Source organism: Panulirus ornatus, chromosome 4, assembly GCF_036320965.1.
Source record: "Panulirus ornatus isolate Po-2019 chromosome 4, ASM3632096v1, whole genome shotgun sequence".
Classification (NCBI taxonomy): domain Eukaryota; kingdom Metazoa; phylum Arthropoda; class Malacostraca; order Decapoda; family Palinuridae; genus Panulirus; species Panulirus ornatus.
In genome coordinates this window covers 39,936,202-39,957,233 of record NC_092227.1, presented here as the reverse complement: position 1 = coordinate 39,957,233, position 21,032 = coordinate 39,936,202, and the positions used below count along the sequence as shown (strand labels likewise).

The following is a 21,032-nucleotide window of genomic DNA, read 5'->3' as shown; positions in this document are numbered from 1 at the left end:
GGTTTTTTGGTTGAGGTGGTATGCAAAGTCAGATGGTCAGAACAGAGAAGAGGTAGTGAAAGCTTTGTGGAAGATGAAAGCAGGCAAGGAGGCAGGGTTGGATGTTATTGCAGTGGAATTTATTAAAAAAGTGAGTGATTATGTTGTTGATTGGTTGGCAAGGATGTTATTTGTATGTATGGATCTTGGTGAAGTGCCTGAGGATTAGCAGAATGCCTGCATAGTGCCATTGTACAAAGGCAAAGGGGATAAAGGTGAGTGTTCAAATTACAGAGGCATAAGTTTGTTGAGTATTCCTGGGAAATTATATGGGAGGGTATTGATTGAGAGAGTAAAGGCATGTACAAAGTATCAGGTTGGGGAAGAGCAGTGTGGTTTCAGAAGTGGTGGAGGATGTGTGGATCAGGTGTTTCCTTGAAGAATGTATGTGAGAAATACTTAGAAAAAACAGATGGATTTGTATGTAGCATTTATGGATCTAGAGAGGGCATATGATAGGGTGGATAGAAATGCTTTGTGGAAGGTTTTACTAGTATACTGTGTGGGAGGTAAGTTGCTAGAAGCAGTGAAAAGTTCGTACAAAGGATGTAAGGCATGTGTACAAGTAGTAAGAGAGGAAAGTGATTGGTTCCCAGTGAGTGTTGGTTTGCGGCAGGGGTGCGTGATGTCACCATGATTGTTTACTTTGTTTTTGGATGAGGTAATTAGGGATTTGAATGCAAGAGTTTTGGAGAGAGGGGTAAGTATACAGTCTGTTGTGGATGAGAAGGCCTGGGAAGTGAGTCAGTTGTTGTTTGCTGATGATACAGCGCTGGTGGCTGATTCAGGTGAGAAACAGCAGAAGTTGGTGACTGAGTTTGGTGAAGTGTGTGAAGAAGAAAGTTGAGAGTAAATGTGAATAAAAGCAAGGTTATTAGGTTCAGTTGAGGGACAAGTTAGTTGGGAGATAAATTTGAATGGAGAACATCTAGAGGAAGTAAAGTGCTCTTAATATCTGGGAGTGGACTTAGCAGCAGATGGAACCAAGGAAGCAGAAGTGAGTCACAGGGTGGGAGAGGGAACGAAGGTTCTGGGAGCATTGAAGAATGTATGGAAAGCGAGAACATTATCTCAGAGAGCAAAAATGGGTATGTTTGAAGGAATATTGGTTCCAACAATGTTATATGGTTGTGAGGCATGGGCTATAGATAGGGTTGTGCAGAGGAGGGTAGATTTGTTGGAAATGAAATGTTTGAGGACAATATGTAGTGTGAGGTGATTTGATCGAGTAATTAATGAAAGGGTGAGAGAAATGTGTAGTAATAAAAAGAGTGTGGTTGAAAGAGCAGAAGCTGCGGTGTTGAAATGGTTTGGACACATGGAGAGAATGAGTGAGGAAAATTGGAAAAAGAGGATATATGTGTCAGAGGTGGAGGGAATGATGAAGAAGCAGGAGACCAAATTGGAGGTGGAAGGATGGAGTGAAATAGATTTTGAGAGATCAGGGCCTGAACATACAGGAGGATAAAGGCGTGCAAGGAATAGAGTGAATTAGAATGATGTGGTATACCGGGGTCGACGTGCTGTCAGTGCATTGAATCAGGGCATGTGAAACATCTGAGGTAAAAAATGGAAACTTTTGTGGGTCCTGGATGTGGAGAGGGAGCTGTGGTTTCAATGCATTACACATGACAGCTAGAGACTTAGTGTGAATGAATATGGTGGGTGTGTGGGAGGATTTTATTTCATGTGTGGCGGGGTGGCAACGGAATGGATAGAGGCAGCAGGTATGAATATATACATATGTTTATATGTATGTGTCTGTGTATATATTTGTATGTATACATTGAAGTGTATAGGTATGTATATGTGCATGTGTTGGCATTTATGTATAGACATGTGTATGTGGCTGGGTTGGGCCATTCTTTCATGTTTCCTTCCTTTAGCGAGGTAACGCAAGGAAACAGACAAAAGAATGGCTCAACCCACCCACATACACATGTATACACTTAAACACCCACATACACACATATACATAGATTTACATTTCAACACATACATACATATACATACACAGACATATACATATATACACATTTACATATCCATACTTGCTTCCTTCATCTATTCTTGTCGCCACCCCACCACACATGAAATAGCGTCCCCTCTGGTGAGGTAGCACTAGGAAAAGAAAAAAGGCCATATTTGTTCACACTCAGTTTCTAGCTGTCATGTGTAATGCACTGAAACCACAACTCCCTTTCCACATCCAGGCCCTACAAAACTTTCCATGGTTTACCCTGGATGCTTCACATGCCCTGGTTCAGTCCATTGACAGCATGTCAACCCTGGTATACCACATCATTCCAATTCACTCTATTCCTTGCACGCCTTTCACCCTCTTGTGTGTTCAGGCTCCAATCACTCAAAATCTTTTCACTCCATCCTTCCACCTCTAATTAGGTCTCCCACTTCTCGTTCCCTCTACCTCTGACACATATATCCTGTTTGTCAATCTTTTCTCACTCATTCTCTCCATGAGACAAAACCATTTCAGTACACCCTCCTCTGCTCTCTCACCCACGCTCTATTTATTACCACACATCTCTCTTACCCTTTCATTACTTACTCGATCAAACCACCTCACACCACATATTGTCATCAAACATTTCATTTCCAACACATCCACCCTCCTCTGCACAACCCTATCTCCCAATTATTAGTCCACTCCCAATTATCTAAAACACTTCACTTCCTCCAGTTTTTCTCCATTCAGACTTTCTTCCCAATTAACTTGTCCCCCAACCCTACTGAACCTAATAACCTTGCTCTTATTCACATTTACTCTCAACTTTCTTCTTTCACACACTTTACCAAACTCAGTCACCAACTTCTACAGTTTCTCACCCGAATCAGCTACCAGCGCTGTATCATCAACGAACAACAACTGACTCACTTCCCAAGCCCTTTCATCCAGAACAGACTGCATACTTGCCCCTCTCTCCAAAACTCTTGCATTCACCTCCCTAACCACCCCATCCATAAGCTAATCAAACAACCATGGAGACGTCATGCATTCCCTACCACAAAGTGACATTCACTGAGAACCAATCACTTTCCTCTCTTCCTACTCGTACACCCTCTTTACATCCTCGATAAAAACTTTTCGCTGCTTCTAGCAACTTACCTCCCACACCATATACAATTAATACCTTCCACAAAGCATCTCTATCAACCTATCATATGCCTTCTCCAGATCCATGAATTCTACATATAAATCCATCTGTTTTTCTATATACTTTTCACATACATTCTTCAAAGCAGACACTTGATCCTAACATCATCTACCACTTCAGAAACTACACTGCTCTTCCCCAATCCGATGCTCTGTACATGTCTTTACCCTCTCAATCAGTACCCTCCCATATAATTTCCAAGGAATACTCAACTAACTTATGCCTCTGTAATTTGAGCATTCATCATTATCCCCTTTGCCTTTGTACACTGCCACTATGCATGCATTCTGCCAATCCTCAGGCATTTCACCATGAACCGTACATACATTGAATATTCTTACCAATCAATCAACAACGCAGTCATCCCCTTTTTTGATAAATTTCACCACCTTGCCAGCTTTTGTCTAACACAAAGCTTTCACTACCTGTTCTCTGTTCACAAAACCATTCTCCCTGACCCTGTCACTTCGCACACCACCTCGACCAAAACACCCTATATCTGCCACTCTATCATCAGATTCATTCAACAAACCTTTAAAATATTCACTCCATCTCCTTCTCTCTTCATCACTACATATTTTTACCTCCCCATTTGCCCCCTTCACTGATGTTCCCATTTGTTATCTTTTCTTACGCACCTTATTTACCTCCTTCCAAAACATCTTTTTATTCCAAAAATTTAATGATACCCTTTCACCCCAACTCTCATTTGCCCTCTTTTTCACTTGCACCTTTTTCTTGACCTCTTGCTGCTTTCCTTTATACATCTGCCATTTATTTACACTGCTACCCTTCAAAAATTGTCCTGAACGCTTCTCTCCTCTCTTTCACTAACAAACTTACCTCTTCATTCCACCACTCACTACCCTTTCTAATCTGCCCACCTCCCACCTTTCTCAAGCCACATGCATCTTTTGCACAAGCCATCACTGCTTCCCTAAATACATCCCATTCCTTCCTCACTCCCCTTATGTCATTGGCTCTCACCTTTAGTCATTCTACACTCAATCTCTCCTGGTACCTCTTCACACACATCTGTCCAAGCTTGCTTACTCTTACCTTTTTCTTCTCCCCAATATTCTCTCTTCTTTTCTGAAAGCCTCTACAAAACTTCACCTTCGCCTCCACAAGATAGTGATCAGACACCCTTCCAGCTGCCCCTCTCAGCATATTAACATCCAAAAGTCTCTCTTTTACACACCTATCAATTAACATGTAATCCAATAGTGCTCTCTGGCAATCTCTCCTACTCACATATGAATACTTATGTATATCTCTCTTTTCAAACCAGGTATTCCCAATCACCAGTCCTTTATCAGTGCACAAATGTACAACCTCTTCACCATTTCCATTTATAACATTGAACACCCCATTTACAGCAATTATACCCTCATCAGCCACATTACTTACCTTTGTATTCAAATCACCCATCACTGTAACCTAGTCTCGTGCATCAAAGCTGCTAACACACTCACTCAGCTGCTCTCAAAACACTTGCCTGTCATGATCTTTCTTCTCATGACCAGGTGCGTAGGCATGAATGATCACCCATCTCTCTGTTTCCATTTTCAGTTTTACCCATATCAATCTAGAATTTACATTCTTACACTCTATCGCATATTCCCACTGCTCCTGCTTCAGGAGGAGTGCTAATCCTTCCTTTGGTCTTGTACTCTCACTAACCCCTGACTTTACTCCCAAAACATTCCCAAACCACTCTTTCCCCCTACCCTTAAGCTTCGTTTCACTCAGAGCCAAAACATCCAGGTTCCTTTCCTCAAACATACTACGTATTTCTCCTTTTTTCTCATCTTGGTTACATCCACACACATTTAGACACCCCAATCTGAGCCTTTAAGAAGGATGAGCACTCCCCACATGACTCCTTCTTATGTTTCCCACTTTAGAAATTTAGATGCAAGGAGAAGGGATTTCCAGCACCCAACTCCTGCCCTCTTTATTTGTCTTCTACGACATGCGGATGAATATGTGGGAAGTATTCTTTCTCCCCCATACCAGGAAGAATGTATGTGAGAAATACTAAGAAAAACAGATGGATTTGTATGTAGCATTTATGGATCTGGAGAAGGCATATGATAAGGTGGATAGAGATGCTTTGTGGAAGGTTTTAAAAGTATACGGTGTGGCAGGTAAGTTCTTAGAAGCAGTGAAAAGTTTTTACAAAGGATGTAAGGCATGTGTACGAGTAGGAAGAAAGGAAAGTGTTTGGTTTCCAGTGATTGTCTGTTTGCAGCAGGGGTGCGTAATGTCACCATGGTTGTTTGATTTGTTTATGGATGAGGTGTTAGGGAGGTAAATGCAAAAGTTTTGGAGAGAGGGGCAAGTAGGCACTTTGTTCTGGATGAGAGGGCTTGGGAAGTGAGTCATTTGTTGTTCGATGCTGATACAGCGCTGGTGGCTGATTCGGTTGAGAAACTACAGAAGCTGGTGACTGAGTTTGGTAAAGGGTGTGAAAGAAGAAAGCTGAGAATAAATTGAATAAGAGCAAGGTAGGGTTGAGGGATAAGTTAGTTGGGAGATAAGTTTGAATGGAGAAAAGCTGGAGGAAATGAAGTGTTTTAGATATCTCGGAGTTGTTTTAGCAGCTAACGGAACCTTAGAAGTGGAAGTGAGTCACAGGGTGGGGGAGGGAGCGAAGGTTCTGGGAGCATTGAAGAATGTGTGGAAGGTGACAACGATATCTTGGATAGCAAAAATTTCCCTGGAATTCTTAACCAACTTATGCCTCTGCAATTTGAACACTCTCTTTTATCCCCTTCGCCTTTGTACAATGGCACTGTGCATGCATTCCGCCAATCCTTAGGCACTTCACCATGATCCATACATACATTTAATATCCTTACTAACCTATCAACAATGCAGTCACCCCCTTTTCTAATAGATTTCACTGCAATAGCATGCAAACCTGACGCCTTGCCGGCTTTCATCTTCCACAAAGCTTTCTCTACCTCTTCTCTGTTTACCAAACCATTCTGCCTAATCCTTTCACTTTGCAGACCACCCCAACCAAAAAACCCTATATCTGCTACTCTATCATCAAACTTATTCAATAAACCTTCAAAATACTCATTCCCTCTCCTCACTTCATCACTACTTGTTATTACCTCTCCAGTTGCCCCCTCCACTGTTGTTCCCATTTGTGCTCTTGTCTTATGCACTTTATGTATCTCCTTCCAAATTATCTTTTTATATTTGTTATTTTATACTTTGTTGATGTCTCCTGCATTAGCGAGGTAGCACAAGGAAACAGATGAAAGAATGGCCCAACCCACCCACATACACATGTATATACATACATGTCCACACACGCACAAATACATACCTATACATTTCAACGTATACATATATATATATACATACACAGACATATACATATATACATGTGTACATAATTCATACTTGCTGCCTTTATTCATTCCTGTCCCACCCCGCCACTCATGAAATGACACCCCCCTCCCCACACATGTGCACGCGGTAGTGCTAGGAAAAGACAACAAAGGCAACATTCATACACATTCAGTCTCTAGCTTTCTTGTATAATGCACCAAACCCACAGCTCCCTTTCCACATTCAGGCCCCATACAGCTTTCCATGGTTTACCCCAAATGCTTCACATGCCCTGGTTCACAGGACGTCAACCCTGGTATACCACGTTGTTCCAATTCACTCTATTCCTTGCACGCCTTTCACCCTCCTGTGTGTTCAGGCCCCGATAGCTCTATATCTTTTTCACTCCATCCTTCCACCTCCAATTTGGTCTCCCACTTCTCCTTGTTCCCTCCACCTCTGACACATATATCCTCTATTTCAATTTCTCCTCACTCATTCTATCCATGTGACCAGACCATTTCAATACACCCTCTTCTCTCTAAACCACACTCTTTTTATTACCACACATCTCTCTTACCCTTTCATTATTTACTCGATCAAACCACCTCACACCACATAATGTCCTCAGACATCTCATTTCCAACACATCCACCCTCCTCCGCACAACCCTATCTATACCCCATACCATGCATCCAGATAACATTGTTGGAACCAATATTCCTTCAAACATACACATTTTTGCTTTCCGAGATAATGTTTTCGCCTTCCTCACATTCTTCAATGCTCCCAGAACTTTCGCTGCCTCCCCCACCTTGTGACTCACTTCCACAGGGTGGGGGAGGAGGCAAAAGTTTGCCTTCTTTATTATTTTTATTTATTTATTCATTTTATTATACTTTGTCGCTGTCTTCCACATTAGCAAGGTAACGCAAGGAAACAGACGAAAGAATGGCCCAACCCACCAAATACACATGTATATATATATATATACATGTCCACACATGCCCATATACATACCTGTACATCTCATCGTATACCTATATATACACACACAGACATATACATAGATACACATGTACATAATTCATACTGTCTGCCCTTATTCATTCCTGTCGCCACCCCGCCACACATGAAATAACAACCCCCTCCTACAGCATGTGCGCGAGGTAGCGCTAGGAAGAGACAACAAAGGCCACATTCGTTCACACTCAGTCTCTAGCTGTCATGTATAATGCACCAAAACCACAGCTCCCTTTCCACATCCAGGCCCCACAGAACTTTCCATGGTATACCCCAGACGCTTCACATGCCCTGGTTCAATCCATTGACAGCATGTCAACCCCGGTATACCACATCGTTCCAGTTCATTCTATTCCTTGCACACCCTTCACCCTGCTGCATGTTCAGGCCCCTATCACTCAAAATCTTTTTCACTCCATCTTTCCACCTCCATTTTGGTCTTCCACTTCTTGCTCCTCCACCTTTGACACATATATCCTCTTTGTCAATCTTCCCTCACTTATTCTCTCCATGTGACCAAACCATTTCAAGACATCTTGTTCTGCTCTTTCAACCACACTCTTTTTATTACCATACATCTCTCTTACCCTTTCATTACTTACTCGATCAAACCACCTCACACCACATATTGTCCTCAAACATCTCATTTCCAACACATCCACCCTCCTCCGCACAACTCTATCTATAGCCCACGCCTCGCAACCATATATAATTGTTGGAACCACTATTCCTTCAAACACCCATTTTTGCTTTCCGAGATAATGTTCTCGACTTCCACACATTCTTCATCGTTCCCAGAACTTTTGCTTCTTCCCCCACCCTATGATTCACTTCCCCATTCTATGGTTCCATCCACTGCCAAATCCACTCCCAGATATCTAAAACACTTCACTTCCTCCAGTGTTTCTCCATTCAAATTTACCTCCCAATTGACTTGTCCCTCAACCTTACTGTAATAATAACCTTGCTCTTATTCACATTTACTCTCAGCTTTCTTCTTTCACACACTTTACCAAACTTAGTCACCAGCTTCTGCAGTTTCTCACCTGAATCAGCCACCAGCGCTGTATCATCAGCGAACAGCAGCTGACTCACTTCCCAAGCTCTCTCATTCACAACAGACTGCATACTTGCCCCTCTTTCCAAAACTCTTGCATTTACCTCCCTAATAACCCCATCCATAAACAAACAACCATGGAGACACTACGCACCCCTGCCGCAAACCTACATTCACTGAGAACCAATCGCTTTCCTCTCTTCCTACACGTACACATGCCTTATTTTTTTTTTTCTTTTTTTTTTGCTTTGTTGCTGTCTCCCATGTTTGCGAGGTAGCGCAAGGAAACAGACGAAAGAAATGGCCCAACCCACCCCCATAGACATGTATATACATACGTCCACACACGCAAATATACATACCTACACAGCTTTCCATGGTTTACCCCAGACGCTTCACATGCCCTGATTCAACCCACTGACAGCACGTCAACCCCAGTACACCACATCGATCCAATTCTCTCTATTCCTTGCCCTCCTTTCACCCTCCTGCATGTTCAGGCCCCGATCACACAAAGACTTTTTCACTCCATCCCTCGATAAAAACTTTTCACTTCTTCTAACAAATTGCCTCCCACACCATCTATTCTTAATACCTTCCACAGAGCCTCTCTATCAAGTCTATCATATGCCTTCTCCAAATCCATAAATGCTACATACAAATCCATTTGCTTTTCTAAGTATTTCTCACATACATTCTTCAAAGCAAACACCTGATCCACACATCCTCTACCACTTCTGAAACCACACTGCTCTTTCCCAATCTGATGCTCTGTACATGCCTTCACCCTCTCAATCAATACCCTCCCATATAATTTCCCAGGAATACTCAACAAACTTATACCTCTGTAATTTGAGCACTCACTTTTATCCCCTTTGCCTTTTTATTCTGCCTGAAATTGAATGATTCTCACCCTATCTCTCATTTGCCCTCTTTTTCACCTCTTGCACCTTTCTCTTGAACTCTTGCCACTTTCTTTGATACATCTCCCAGTCATTTGCACTACTTCCCTGCAAAAAGTGTACACCTCTCTCTTCTCTTTCACTAGAAAGGAGACTTGTGGGAGGAAGCACCAGGATATATTGAGTGTAGAATAGCAAAAGGTAAGAGGAAAGGACATAAGGGGAGTGGGGGAGGAATGGGTTGTATTTAGAGAAGCAGTGATGGCTTGCACAAAAGATGCATGTGGTATGAAAAAGGTGAGAGGTGGGGAGATTACAAAGGGTAGTGAGTGGTGGGATGAAGTAAGATTATTAGTGAAAGAGAAGAGAGAGGTGTGTGGACGATATTTGAAGGGAAGTAGTGGAAAGGACTGGGAGATGTGTAAAAAAGTGGCAGGATATCAGGAGAAAAGTGCAAGAGGTGAAAAAGAGGGCAAATGAGAGTTGGAGTGAACCACACTTTTCCAATTTACTCTATTCCATGCAAGCTTTTCACCCTCCTGCATATTCTGGCCCCGATCACTCATAATCTTTTTAACTCCATCCTTTCATCTCCAATTTTGTATCTCTGCTCTCCCTGTTTCCTTCACCTCTGACACATATATCTTCTTTGTCAACCTTTCATCTCTCATTCTCTCCATATGTCCAAACCATTTCAATGCATCCTCTTCTGCTATCTCAACCAAGCTTATTTTTATTACCACACAGCTCTCTTACCCTTTCATTACTCACTGGCTCAAACACATCCACCCCCTTCCAATCAATCTCTATGTACAGCCCATGCCTCGCAATCATATGATATTGTTGAGATTACTATTCCTTCAAACGTACCCAATTTTGCTCTCCCACATAATGTTCTCTTTTTCCACACATATTATTCAGTGCTCCCAGAACCTTCCCACCTTCCCTCTCCACCCTATCACTCACTTCTGCTTCCATGGTTCTATTCACTACAATGTCCACTCCCAGATATCAGAAACACTTCACTTCCTCCAATTATTGTTTATTATCATTTTATTTGAAATACTTACTAGAAGACATTAGTGTAACATAGTTTTGATATATATGTAGGGCCAATGATTTCTTCAGCTTGACATAAGTACATACAAGGGTATAAACCCCAAGTTATGCAAGGTTTTACCGGATGCAGAAATTCTTCTGTAATTATTGGGCTTTTTTGTAAAGTCTTATAGTTTTTGCTATCTGAAAAGCCTTGTTGATCAAAATTTTGGAAGGTGCTGATTCATCTCATTTTGAATCTAGAAAACATTTTCTTATTAGATAGAGATGGTATCTTATAATGTCACCTATAGTATCCCACCAGAATATTATTGCAGGTATGTGATTATGGTTATCATTAAATCCATTTGATTGTGGATTCTGTAGTTTATTTTGAATGATTTTAAATGACTACCACTTTTATCTGATGGCACCCTCTAATATTATCTGGTTATTTATAGATTGTTGTCCTATTCTAGTATTTGTCTCTGATTTACTAATTTAGGATATGATGCATTTGATTCTTTACTTTCTAAATGCAACTATTTTTTTCCTTTCAGGTTAAACAGTATTGTATACAAATGGATTTGTATGTAGCATTTATGGATCTGGAGAAGGCATATGATAGAGTTGATAGAGATGCTCTGTGGAAGGTATTAAGAATATATGGTGTGGGAGGAAATTTGTTAGAAGCAGTGAAAAGTTTTTATCGAGGATGTAAGGCATGTGTACGTGTAGGAAGAGAGGAAAGTGATTGGTTCTCAGTGAATGTAGGTTTGCGGCAGGGGTGTGTGATTTCTCCATGGTTGTTTAATTTGTTTATGGATGGGGTTGTTCGGGAGGTAAATGCAAGAGTTTTGGAAAGAGGGGCAAGTATGAAGTCTGTTGGGGATGAGAGAGCTTGGGAAGTGAGTCAGTTGTTGTTCGCTGATGATACAGCGCTGGTGGCTGATTCATGTGAGAAACTGCAGAAGCTGGTGACTGAGTTTGGAAAAGTGTGTGGAAGAAGAAAGTTAAGAGTAAATGTGAATAAAAGCAAGGTTATTAGGTACAGTAGGGTTGAGGGTCAAGTCAATTGGGAGGTGAGTTTGAATGGAGAAAAACTGGAGGAAGTGAAGTGTTTTAGATATCTGGGAGTGGATCTGGCAGCGGATGGAACCATGGAAGCGGAAGTGGATCATAGGGTGGGGGATGGGGCGAAAATCCTGGGGGCCTTGAAGAATGTGTGGAAGTCGAGAACATTATCTCGGAAAGCAAAAATGGGTATGTTTGAAGGAATAGTGGTTCCAACAATGTTGTATGGTTGCGAGGCGTGGGCTATGGATAGAGTTGTGCGCAGGAGGATGGATGTGCTGGAAATGAGATGTTTGAGGACAATGTGTGGTGTGAGGTGGTTTGATCGAGTGAGTAACGTAAGGGTAAGAGAGATGTGTGGAAATAAAAAAAGCGTGGTTGAGAGAGCAGAAGAGGGTGTTTTGAAGTGGTTTGGGCACATGGAGAGGATGAGTGAGGAAAGATTGACCAAGAGGATATATGTGTCGGAGGTGGAGGGAACAAGGAGAAGAGGGAGACCAAATTGGAGGTGGAAAGATGGAGTGAAAAAGATTTTGTGTGATCGGGGCCTGAACATGGAGGAGGGTGAAAGGAGGGCAAGGAATAGAGTGAATTGGAGCGATGTGGTATACCGGGGTTGACGTGCTGTCAGTGGATTGAAGCAAGGCATGTGAAGCGTCTGGGGTAAACCATGGAAAGCTGTGTAGGTATGTATATTTGCGTGTGTGGACGTATGTATATACATGTGTATGGGGGGGGGTTGGGCCATTTCTTTCGTCTGTTTCCTTGCGCTACCTCGCAAACGCGGGAGACAGCGACAAAGTATAATAATAATATAATAATATAGTAAACAGAAGAAGTAGTCACGCAGGGAGTGCTCATCCTCCTCAAAGGCTCAGATTGGGGTGTCTAAATGTGTGTAGATGTAACCAAGATGAGAGAAAAGGAGAGATAGGTAGTATGTTTTAAGAAAGGAACTTGGATGTTTTGGCTCTGGGTGAAACGAAGCTCAAGGGTAAAGGGGAAGAGTGGTTTGTGAATGTCTTGGGAGTAAAGTCAGAGGTTAGTGAGAGGACAAGAGCAAGGGAAAGAGTAGCACTCCTCCTGAAACAGGAGTGGTGGGAGTATGTGATAGAGTGTAAGAAAGTAAACTCTAGATTGATATGGGTAAAACTGAAAGTGCATGGAGAGAGATGGGTGATTATTGGTGCATATGCACCTGGGCATGAGAAGAAAGATCATGAGAGGCAAGTGTTTTGGGAGCAGCTGAGTCAGTGTGTTAGTGGTTTTGATGCACGAGATCGGGTTATAGTGATGGGTGATTTGAATACAAAGGTGAGTAATTTGGCACTTGAGGGAATACTTGGTGTACATAGGGTGTTCAGTGTTGTAAATGGAAATGGTGAAGAGCTTGTAGATTTATGTGCTGAAAAAGGACTGGTGATTGGGAATACCTGGTTTAAAAAGATAGATATACATAAGTATATGTATGTAAGTAGGAGAGGTGGCCAGAGAGCATTATTGGATTACGTGTTAATTGATAGGCACGCGAAAGAGAGACTTTTGGATGTTAATGTGCTGAGAGGTGCAACTGGAGGGATGTCTGATCATTATCTTGTGGAGGCGAAGGTAAAGATTTGTAGAGGTTTTCAGAAAAAAGAGAGAATGTTGGGGTGAAAAGAGTGGTGAGAATAAGTGAGCTTGGGAAGGAGACTTGTGTGAGGAAGTACCAGGAGAGACTGAGTACAGAATGGAAAAAGGTGAGAACAAAGGAGGTAAGGGGAGTGGGGGAGGAATGGGATGTATTTAGGGAAGCAGTGATTGCTTGTGCAAAAGATGCTTGTGGCATGAGAAGTGTGGGAGGTGGGCAGATTAGAAAGGGTAGTGAGTGGTGGGATGAAGAAGTAAGATTATTAGTGAAAGAGAAGAGAGAGGCATTTGGACGATTTTTGCAGGGAAATAATGCAAATGAGTGGGAGATGTATAAAAGAAAGAGGCAGGAGGTCAAGAGAAAGGTGCAATAGGTGAAAAAGAGGGCAAATGAGAGTTGGGGTGAGAGAGTATCATTAAATTTTAGGGAGAATAAAAAGATTTGGAAGGAGGTAAATAGAGTGTGTATCACGAGGGAAAAAATGGGAACTTCAGTGAAGAGGGTTAATGGGGAGATGATAACAAGTAGTGGTGATGTGAGAAGGAGATGGAGTGAGTATTTTGAAGGTTTGTTTAATTTTTTTGATGATAGAGTGGCAGATATAGGGTGTTTTGGTCGAGGTGGTGTGCAGAGTGAGAGGGTGAGAGAAAATGATTTGGTAAACAGAGAAGAGGTAGTAAAAGCTTTGCGGAAGATGAAAGCCGGCAAGGTAGCAGGTTTGGATGGTATTGCAGTGGAATTTATTAAAAAAGGGGGTGACTGTATTGTTGACTGGTTGGTAAGGTTATTTAATGTGTGTTTGACTCATGGTGAGGTGCCTGAGGAGTGGCGGAATGCTTGCATAATGCCATTGTACAAAGGCAAAGGGGATAAAAGTGAGTGCTCAAATTACAGAGGTATAAGTTTGTTTAGTATTCCTGGGAAATTATATGGGAGGATATTGATTGAGAGGGTGAAGGCATGTACAGAGCATTAGATTGGGGAAGAGCAGTGTGGTTTCAGAAGTGGTAGAGGATGTATGGATCAGGTGTTTGCTTTGAAGGATGTATGTGAGAAATACTTAGAAAAGCAAATGGATTTGTATGTAACTTTCATGGATCTGGAGAAGGCATATGATAGAGTTGATAGAGATGCTTGTGGAAGGTATTAAGAATATATGGTGTGGGGGACAAGTTGTTAGAAGCAGTGAAAAGTTTTTATCGAGGATGTAAGGCATGTGTACGTGTAGGAAGAGAAGAAAGTGATTGATTCTCAGTGAATGTAGGTTTGCGGCAGGGGTGTGTGATGTCTCCATGGTTGTTTAATTTGTTTATGGACGGGGTTGTTAGAGAGGTGAATGCAAGAGTATTGGAAAGAGGGGCAAGTATGCAGTCTGTTGTGGACGAGAGAGCTTGGAAAGTGAGTCAGTTGTTGTTCGCTGATGATACAGCGCTGGTGGCTGATTCATGTGAGAAACTGCAGAAGCTGGTGACTGAGTTTGGTAAAGTGTGTGAAAGAAGAAAGGTGAGAGTAAATGTGAATAAGGGCAAGGTTATTAGGGACAGTAGGGTTGAGGGTCAAGTCAACTGGGAGGTAAGTTTGAACGGAGAAAAACTGGAGGAAGTAAAGTGTTTTAGACATCTGTGAGTGGATTTGGTAGCGGATGGAACCATGGAAGCGGAAGTGAATCATAGTGTGGGGGAGGGAGCGAAAGTTCTGGGAGTGTTGAAGAATGTGTGGAAGTCAAGAACATTATCTCGGAAAGCAAAAATGGGTATGTTTGAAGGAATAGTGGTTCCAACAATGTTGTATGGATGCGAGGCATGGTCTATGGATAGAGTTGTGCGGAGGAGGGTGGATGGGCTGGAAATGAGATGTTTGAGGACAATATGTGGTGTGTGGTTGATCGAGTAAGTAATGAAAGGGTAAGAGAGATGTGTGGTAATAAAAAGAGTGTGGTTGAGAGAGCAGAAGAGGGTGTTTTGAAATGGTTTAGTCACATGGAGAGAATGAGTGAGGAAAGATTGACCAAGAGGATATATGTGTCAGAGTTGGAGGGAATGAGGAGAAGTGGGAGACCAAATTGGAGGTGGAAAGATGGAGTGAAAAAGATTTTGAGTGATCAGGGCCTGAACATGGAAGAGGGTGAAAGGCGTGCAAGGAATAGAGTGAATTGGAACGATGTGGTATACCAGGGTTGACATGCTGTCAATGGATTGAACCAGGGCATGTGAAGCATCTGGGGTAAACCATGGAAAGTTCTGTGGGGCCTGGATGTGGAAAGGGAGCTGTGGTTTCGGTGCATTATTACATGACAGCTAGAGACTGAGTGTGAATGAATGTGGCCTTTGTTGTCTTTTCCTAGCGCTACCTTGCACACATGAGGGGGAGGGGTTTGTTATTTCATGTGTGGTGGGATGGCAATGGGAATGAATAAAGGCAGCCAGTATGAATTATGTACATGTGTATATATGTATATGTCTGTGTATGCATATATATGTATACGTTGAGATGTATAGGTATGTATATGGGCATGTGTGGACATGTATGTATGTATGTATGTACATCTGTATATGGGTGGGTTGGGCCATTCCTTTGTCTGTTTCCTTGCTCTGCCTCGCTAACGTGGGAGACAGCGACAAAGGAAAATAAATAAATAAGATATATAGTAAGCACATCCCTTATTGTTATCTATTACTTTGTAATTATTGGTCTCTTGTAACATTTGCCTTCTAAGTTTGGAATATAAATTTATTTTTTTTAACACAGTTATCTTCTTTTAGATTCATTCAGTCATGGATCCTGTAACTACACAGTGTGATGATTCAAGTATCAAAGTAGAAGTGAAGGAAGAACCCGATTATGTTTATATTGATGAATCGGTGAGCATTTCATCATGTTTTTTAGACTGTTATCATATTTCTAGAATTATAAAATCTTTGACTGCATCAGTCTTAATATCCACTGTACACTGTGAGGGATATTATCATATACTCTTGAAAAATATCTTTATAACTTTATTAGTATTATTACCAAGAACATGTATCTCAAGACAGAATGACATGCAGCTTAATCAGCAGAACTAATGACATGTGCCACATGCCATTTAATATATGCTGCTCTGCTGCCAGGCATTTGAGGCACTCTAGGAGTACTGTGAGGCATACATGTACATAGTGAGATGCATGGCATTTCAGGAAGTGGAGGTACATGGGTGACCAAAGAATACCAGGCTTCATATTACATAGATGACATATTATCTTTATTATAACTCATGCCTTTATATTAGTCACAAGGATGATTTTTAGGGACTTTTTAGGTTTTGTACTTATAAAAATTGCATCTCTGTATACATCACACCTCTGCAGTTTTGAAGTTTATCCTATTGCCATGTGACATGTCTTTTTGTTTTTTATGCATACATTCACATATGATAATTGAATGGCATGTAAAAGAGATTGTAGAAGGTGAGATCAGTTTTTGTAAGGCATAGTAATCATTAGAGTTGAGTATGGATTTGAGTCTTGGGCTTTGAATGCAAAGTAAAGAAGAGATGGGTGTGCTAGAGGTGAAATCCCTGAGGACAATGTTTGGTGTGGTAATACACTGATCTTGTACAGACTGAAAAGAGTCAGAGACAAGAGCATTTAGTAAGTGCAGTCTGATTAAGGGGGTCAACTATGTGATAGTGAAATAGCTTAGGCCCATGGAAAGTATGAGGAAAAAATATACTAAGAGACTATATGCATCAGAAGTAGAGGGAGCAAAAGGGAGTGAGGGAAGAAGGAGGTGGAAGGATGGAGTGAAGAAGGCTTTGGGATATCATGATTTGAACATTCAGGAGAGTGACAGGACTGTATTTTATAGACTGAATTTTATTGGTTTGTTATGCGGGAGAAGACCTGCTCTCAAATCATAGTAAATGAAACAGTAAAGGTAAACCTTGGCTGCTTTTGTTTCTTAGCTGGTTTCAGTGCATTCTGTGTGACACCAAGAAGTTAGATGTGTTCTGGTAAGACCATTGTTCATATGGTCCTTATGCTACCTTGCAGAAGTGGCAAAGGAAAATTGGTGGAAAAAAGTTTTCATCATATTTTGTAAAAGATTTAGTCTCTTTGGTATTTTCTATTTACTTCTTATATTTCTTGCATGAATAATTCAAGAAAATATATCTTTTACTTTTTATAGATCGGATGTTTCCTGTGCCAATTTGTCTCATAACTGCTGCATTTGGTGTGCTAAAGGCATTCAAGTTTGCATTTGGCATAATCTTGACTTGAAAAACAGAAACTGTAGTTTGAGTCATTGAACATTTTTACAAGTCAAGCAAATGTTCCTTTAGCAGTGTGCAGATACAACCCACTGGAAAATGGTTGCATCATCTTGAAAGGATGATACTATACATTCCAGTTACATATCAGTACAGGTTGTACCTCTTTAACTTGGCAACCTTGGGACCTGGCCATTGCCAGACTACAGAAAATTCTGGAAAACAGAAATTAACCCCTAAGGGAACCCCCTATGTAAACATATGCCTGACCCTTAGTCTTGCCAACTCATTCCACATATATATTGCAATGTTATCAAAGGTAGAACAAAGCTTAAAACAGGAAAATGATACAACCATTAATACTTCCAAACAAGGTTTTTATTGTTGCATCGGATGGAGACTCCTTAATATCTTGGGTAAGGGTTTTTTGTGGCATATGATGCCAATTCAGGTCAGATTCGTCAGCATTATACACTTGTTCTGTGGCTAAGTTTTCTGTTGCCACTAACTGTGCAGTTTCATCCACAAATTTTTTTACAGCTTCTGTGTCAGCAGTACTTATATTCCATGTCTCCACTTAAACTTGTGTAACCATCCTTGCAAATATTCATAGTCAATCTAGCTTTAATTTTCTATGGAAAGCTTTGGCCTGCTCGACAAGCATCTCCCCAGAAATGCTTACACCCTCATTATTTTGGAGCTTAAACCATTTTATAAGTGCAGTCTATTCTGTACTCCTGGCACCCTTAGATTTTTCTGGCTTTCATTTTCAGCAAAAGAATGAATATAAGAAATTAACAGGACTGTTAATTAGCTTGGGTGCAGTGTAAACAGATTTTGGCACCTTAGCACTGCTTACAGAGCTGCCCTGGTGGCAAATCCACAAACTAATAACAGTAGATTCAAAACGTGCTGGACTATGGGCTACAGAATGCCGGATTAGAGATATACAACCTGTTTACCATTAGTTCTGGTAATCCAAAACATTTGTAGTTTTGTAGTAGAGTATTTAGTAATTTCTTTAGCTCATTTACTTTAAGGATTTTGATGAATATATCACTTCTTTAATGCATATATTTCTTACTGCTCCATAACCATCTTTCCCATTTTAAGGTATGCCGAGTAAAACTGGAGGAGAAGGATGGTGATCTTGTGTTGGTAAGTTATTTGGTGTTTTGAAGTCTGTGATTTTATTCCATATGTTTTAGCAAACAATAGAATGCTGCTTTTTAGATGATAGAAATGTTTGAATTTCAAGAATTTTATAGAAGTTGTATTTATATTTGATTAATGTAAAAACAAGTTACATTTGCCCTAAGAAACCTACATTTAATTCATATCATTTTCACTGATGGGTCCATCCTTGTTTCATTTAGAGTGCAGCTTTTGTGTAAGGTGTGCCATATGTTCCAAGAATCCACACATTGTTTTTTGTTAAAGAATTCGATAAATATGAATTCTAAAATGAAAAATTAGGTACTTGTACTTTAATTGTTAAATCATGTTTAAGCTGTTATTTCCTTACACCTCAGAGCTTTAAAGCTATCTACCCTCTCATGTCTTTCTCAACAACTGGAACCTGACTCAGTCTAAAGGACAGGTTTTTCACTTCCTCCAAAATTCAAGAATGCTTTCTGTTGTCTCTTCTTTTTCTCTTTCACTGACCTCTCTATATTTCAGTTAAGACCCATCCTTGATGTGGACTTTTATCCGTGACTGGAGCCTAGGAAAAAAGTAATTCTTTGGGAAAATACTGGTGCTTATCTGTGAATGATGTTGTAGTGCAGCCCTAGGTTTCATTTTTACTGAATTGTTTCGTTTAACATGTGTAGCACGGCAGAGGGATCACTTTGTATATTGTCATTGTTCATCTGTCTCTGCATCCATCCATCCATCCATTCATTATCCACTTATTGTCTGCCACCTTTTGTTAAGTGCCTCACTTTAACCTTCAACTAAACCTTAGTCACAGCTTGAAGACTGTACATCAGATACTTATTAAGCCTTTCGGTGCTATCGTCCTTGTAGAGTCATTAATCACGACATGAGCATTGCTAGCTGCCTCCTGTCATTGATGCTACAGTCCTTGGGTATAAGATGATAGAACCAATCTCATGGAGCTGTGCATGGCCACTGTAATTATTGCATTAAGCAATTGACAGTAATCTAGTATGACTTCATCTGACCTGAATTGAGGTCAAAAATCAGCAGTAGGACACTTTTGACCTTAAAGACAGAAGACCAGCCTGCATAGATATGATGATGAAATTACTCAACATGCTTAGTGGCCATGCCCACACATTTAACATCCCACAGTGTGGTTGACCTCAAAGCCACTTTAATGTGGCAGCAGCCATCACCTGAATCAGTCAGGCTGTCAACTGGCTTAAGGCCACAACTGCAATGCTGGTGCCTGAATACATTTTGGCTATGTGACTCCAGACTCTAGAAGCCAGTGGGATTCTTTCACTTTTTAGTTGCACGCCATGTGATTTTTGACTTTTCACTTTTCTGGCAGGGCTCTGTGCTGCCTCATCTCTTCAGTCTCCTTCGGCAGGACTCACATGGAAACTCATCACTGCTGATCTCGAGAAGCTACTTGAATTATTAGACCTATGGCTATGGCCTTCTGCAGCATAAACCTGAAATGGCAGTGCCAACTCACTAACTCAGGATATCGGCTCACCTCTTCCTCTTGTGGAAGCTTCACAAGACCTAGCATCCACACATATCTCCTTCAGGATGCCTGCCTCACCTCTTAAGCACCTACGGCAGTACTGCAGGGTTCCTACCAGGCCTGCCTCCAGCATCTCTCTTGACCTCACCTCCAGTAGCATCTTGCCCTGTACTTTACTTAATAAAGCACTGTTGATGTTGTTACTCATGTTTCTGTATCCATCTCTCAGCCCTTCACAGTCACAGAAGAACTTAAACATTTAACAGATGAACACCTCTGAAATGATGACCTCTGGGGTTGACTGAGAGGAACATTTGGAGATGTTTGTACTGTCCTAATTATCGACCTTCTTTAACCCAACCATACCAACCCCTGCTGTCATTATTCCCCCCCCCCCGATCCAGCCTGGAGGCATCCCAAACCTGCCTCTCTACCCTCTTGTCTCTTTGACAGGTCCAAGCAACATTCCATAACCAGTCTGCTAATTCTACAGCCCCCAGGTGACTCTGACTTCTTCCTCTGCCTGCAAAGGTCCTGTGTGACATGATCAACACCGTTTGCTACTGTATTTCATGTAGGATCTCAGCTACTCCTCTCCCCTCTGCAGTAGCCGCCTCCCATCTGCTGCACTGGAAGCAGTACGAAAGGATTTATAAGTAGTTCCTGTTCTTTACTTCTGCTGCAGAACCTAAGGCCCAAGGCATGCCATCTCTCCTGGAGCTGAACCATGATACTTAGAAAATGACCACATCTCCTATACCTTCACCATCCAAGAGTTCAACTTGAAAAACTGTAAATAGAGAGCTGAGTAGTGTGGAT

At 41.3% G+C, this 21,032-nt stretch overlaps 1 protein-coding gene across 4 annotated transcripts in view; it reads left to right on the top strand.

Annotated features, from left to right (window-relative positions):
• Positions 1 to 21,032, top strand: part of LOC139765982 (uncharacterized) — a 140,732-nt gene that overhangs the window by 47,258 nt on the left and 72,442 nt on the right. For all 4 annotated transcript variants that reach the window (XM_071694039.1, XM_071694018.1, XM_071694024.1 and 1 more), the window contains exons 2-3: positions 16,050 to 16,148; positions 18,650 to 18,694. In XM_071694039.1, the coding sequence (XP_071550140.1) occupies positions 16,062 to 16,148; positions 18,650 to 18,694 (132 nt within the window). In that variant the 5' untranslated portion in view covers positions 16,050 to 16,061. The remainder of the gene's footprint in view (positions 1 to 16,049; positions 16,149 to 18,649; positions 18,695 to 21,032) is intronic.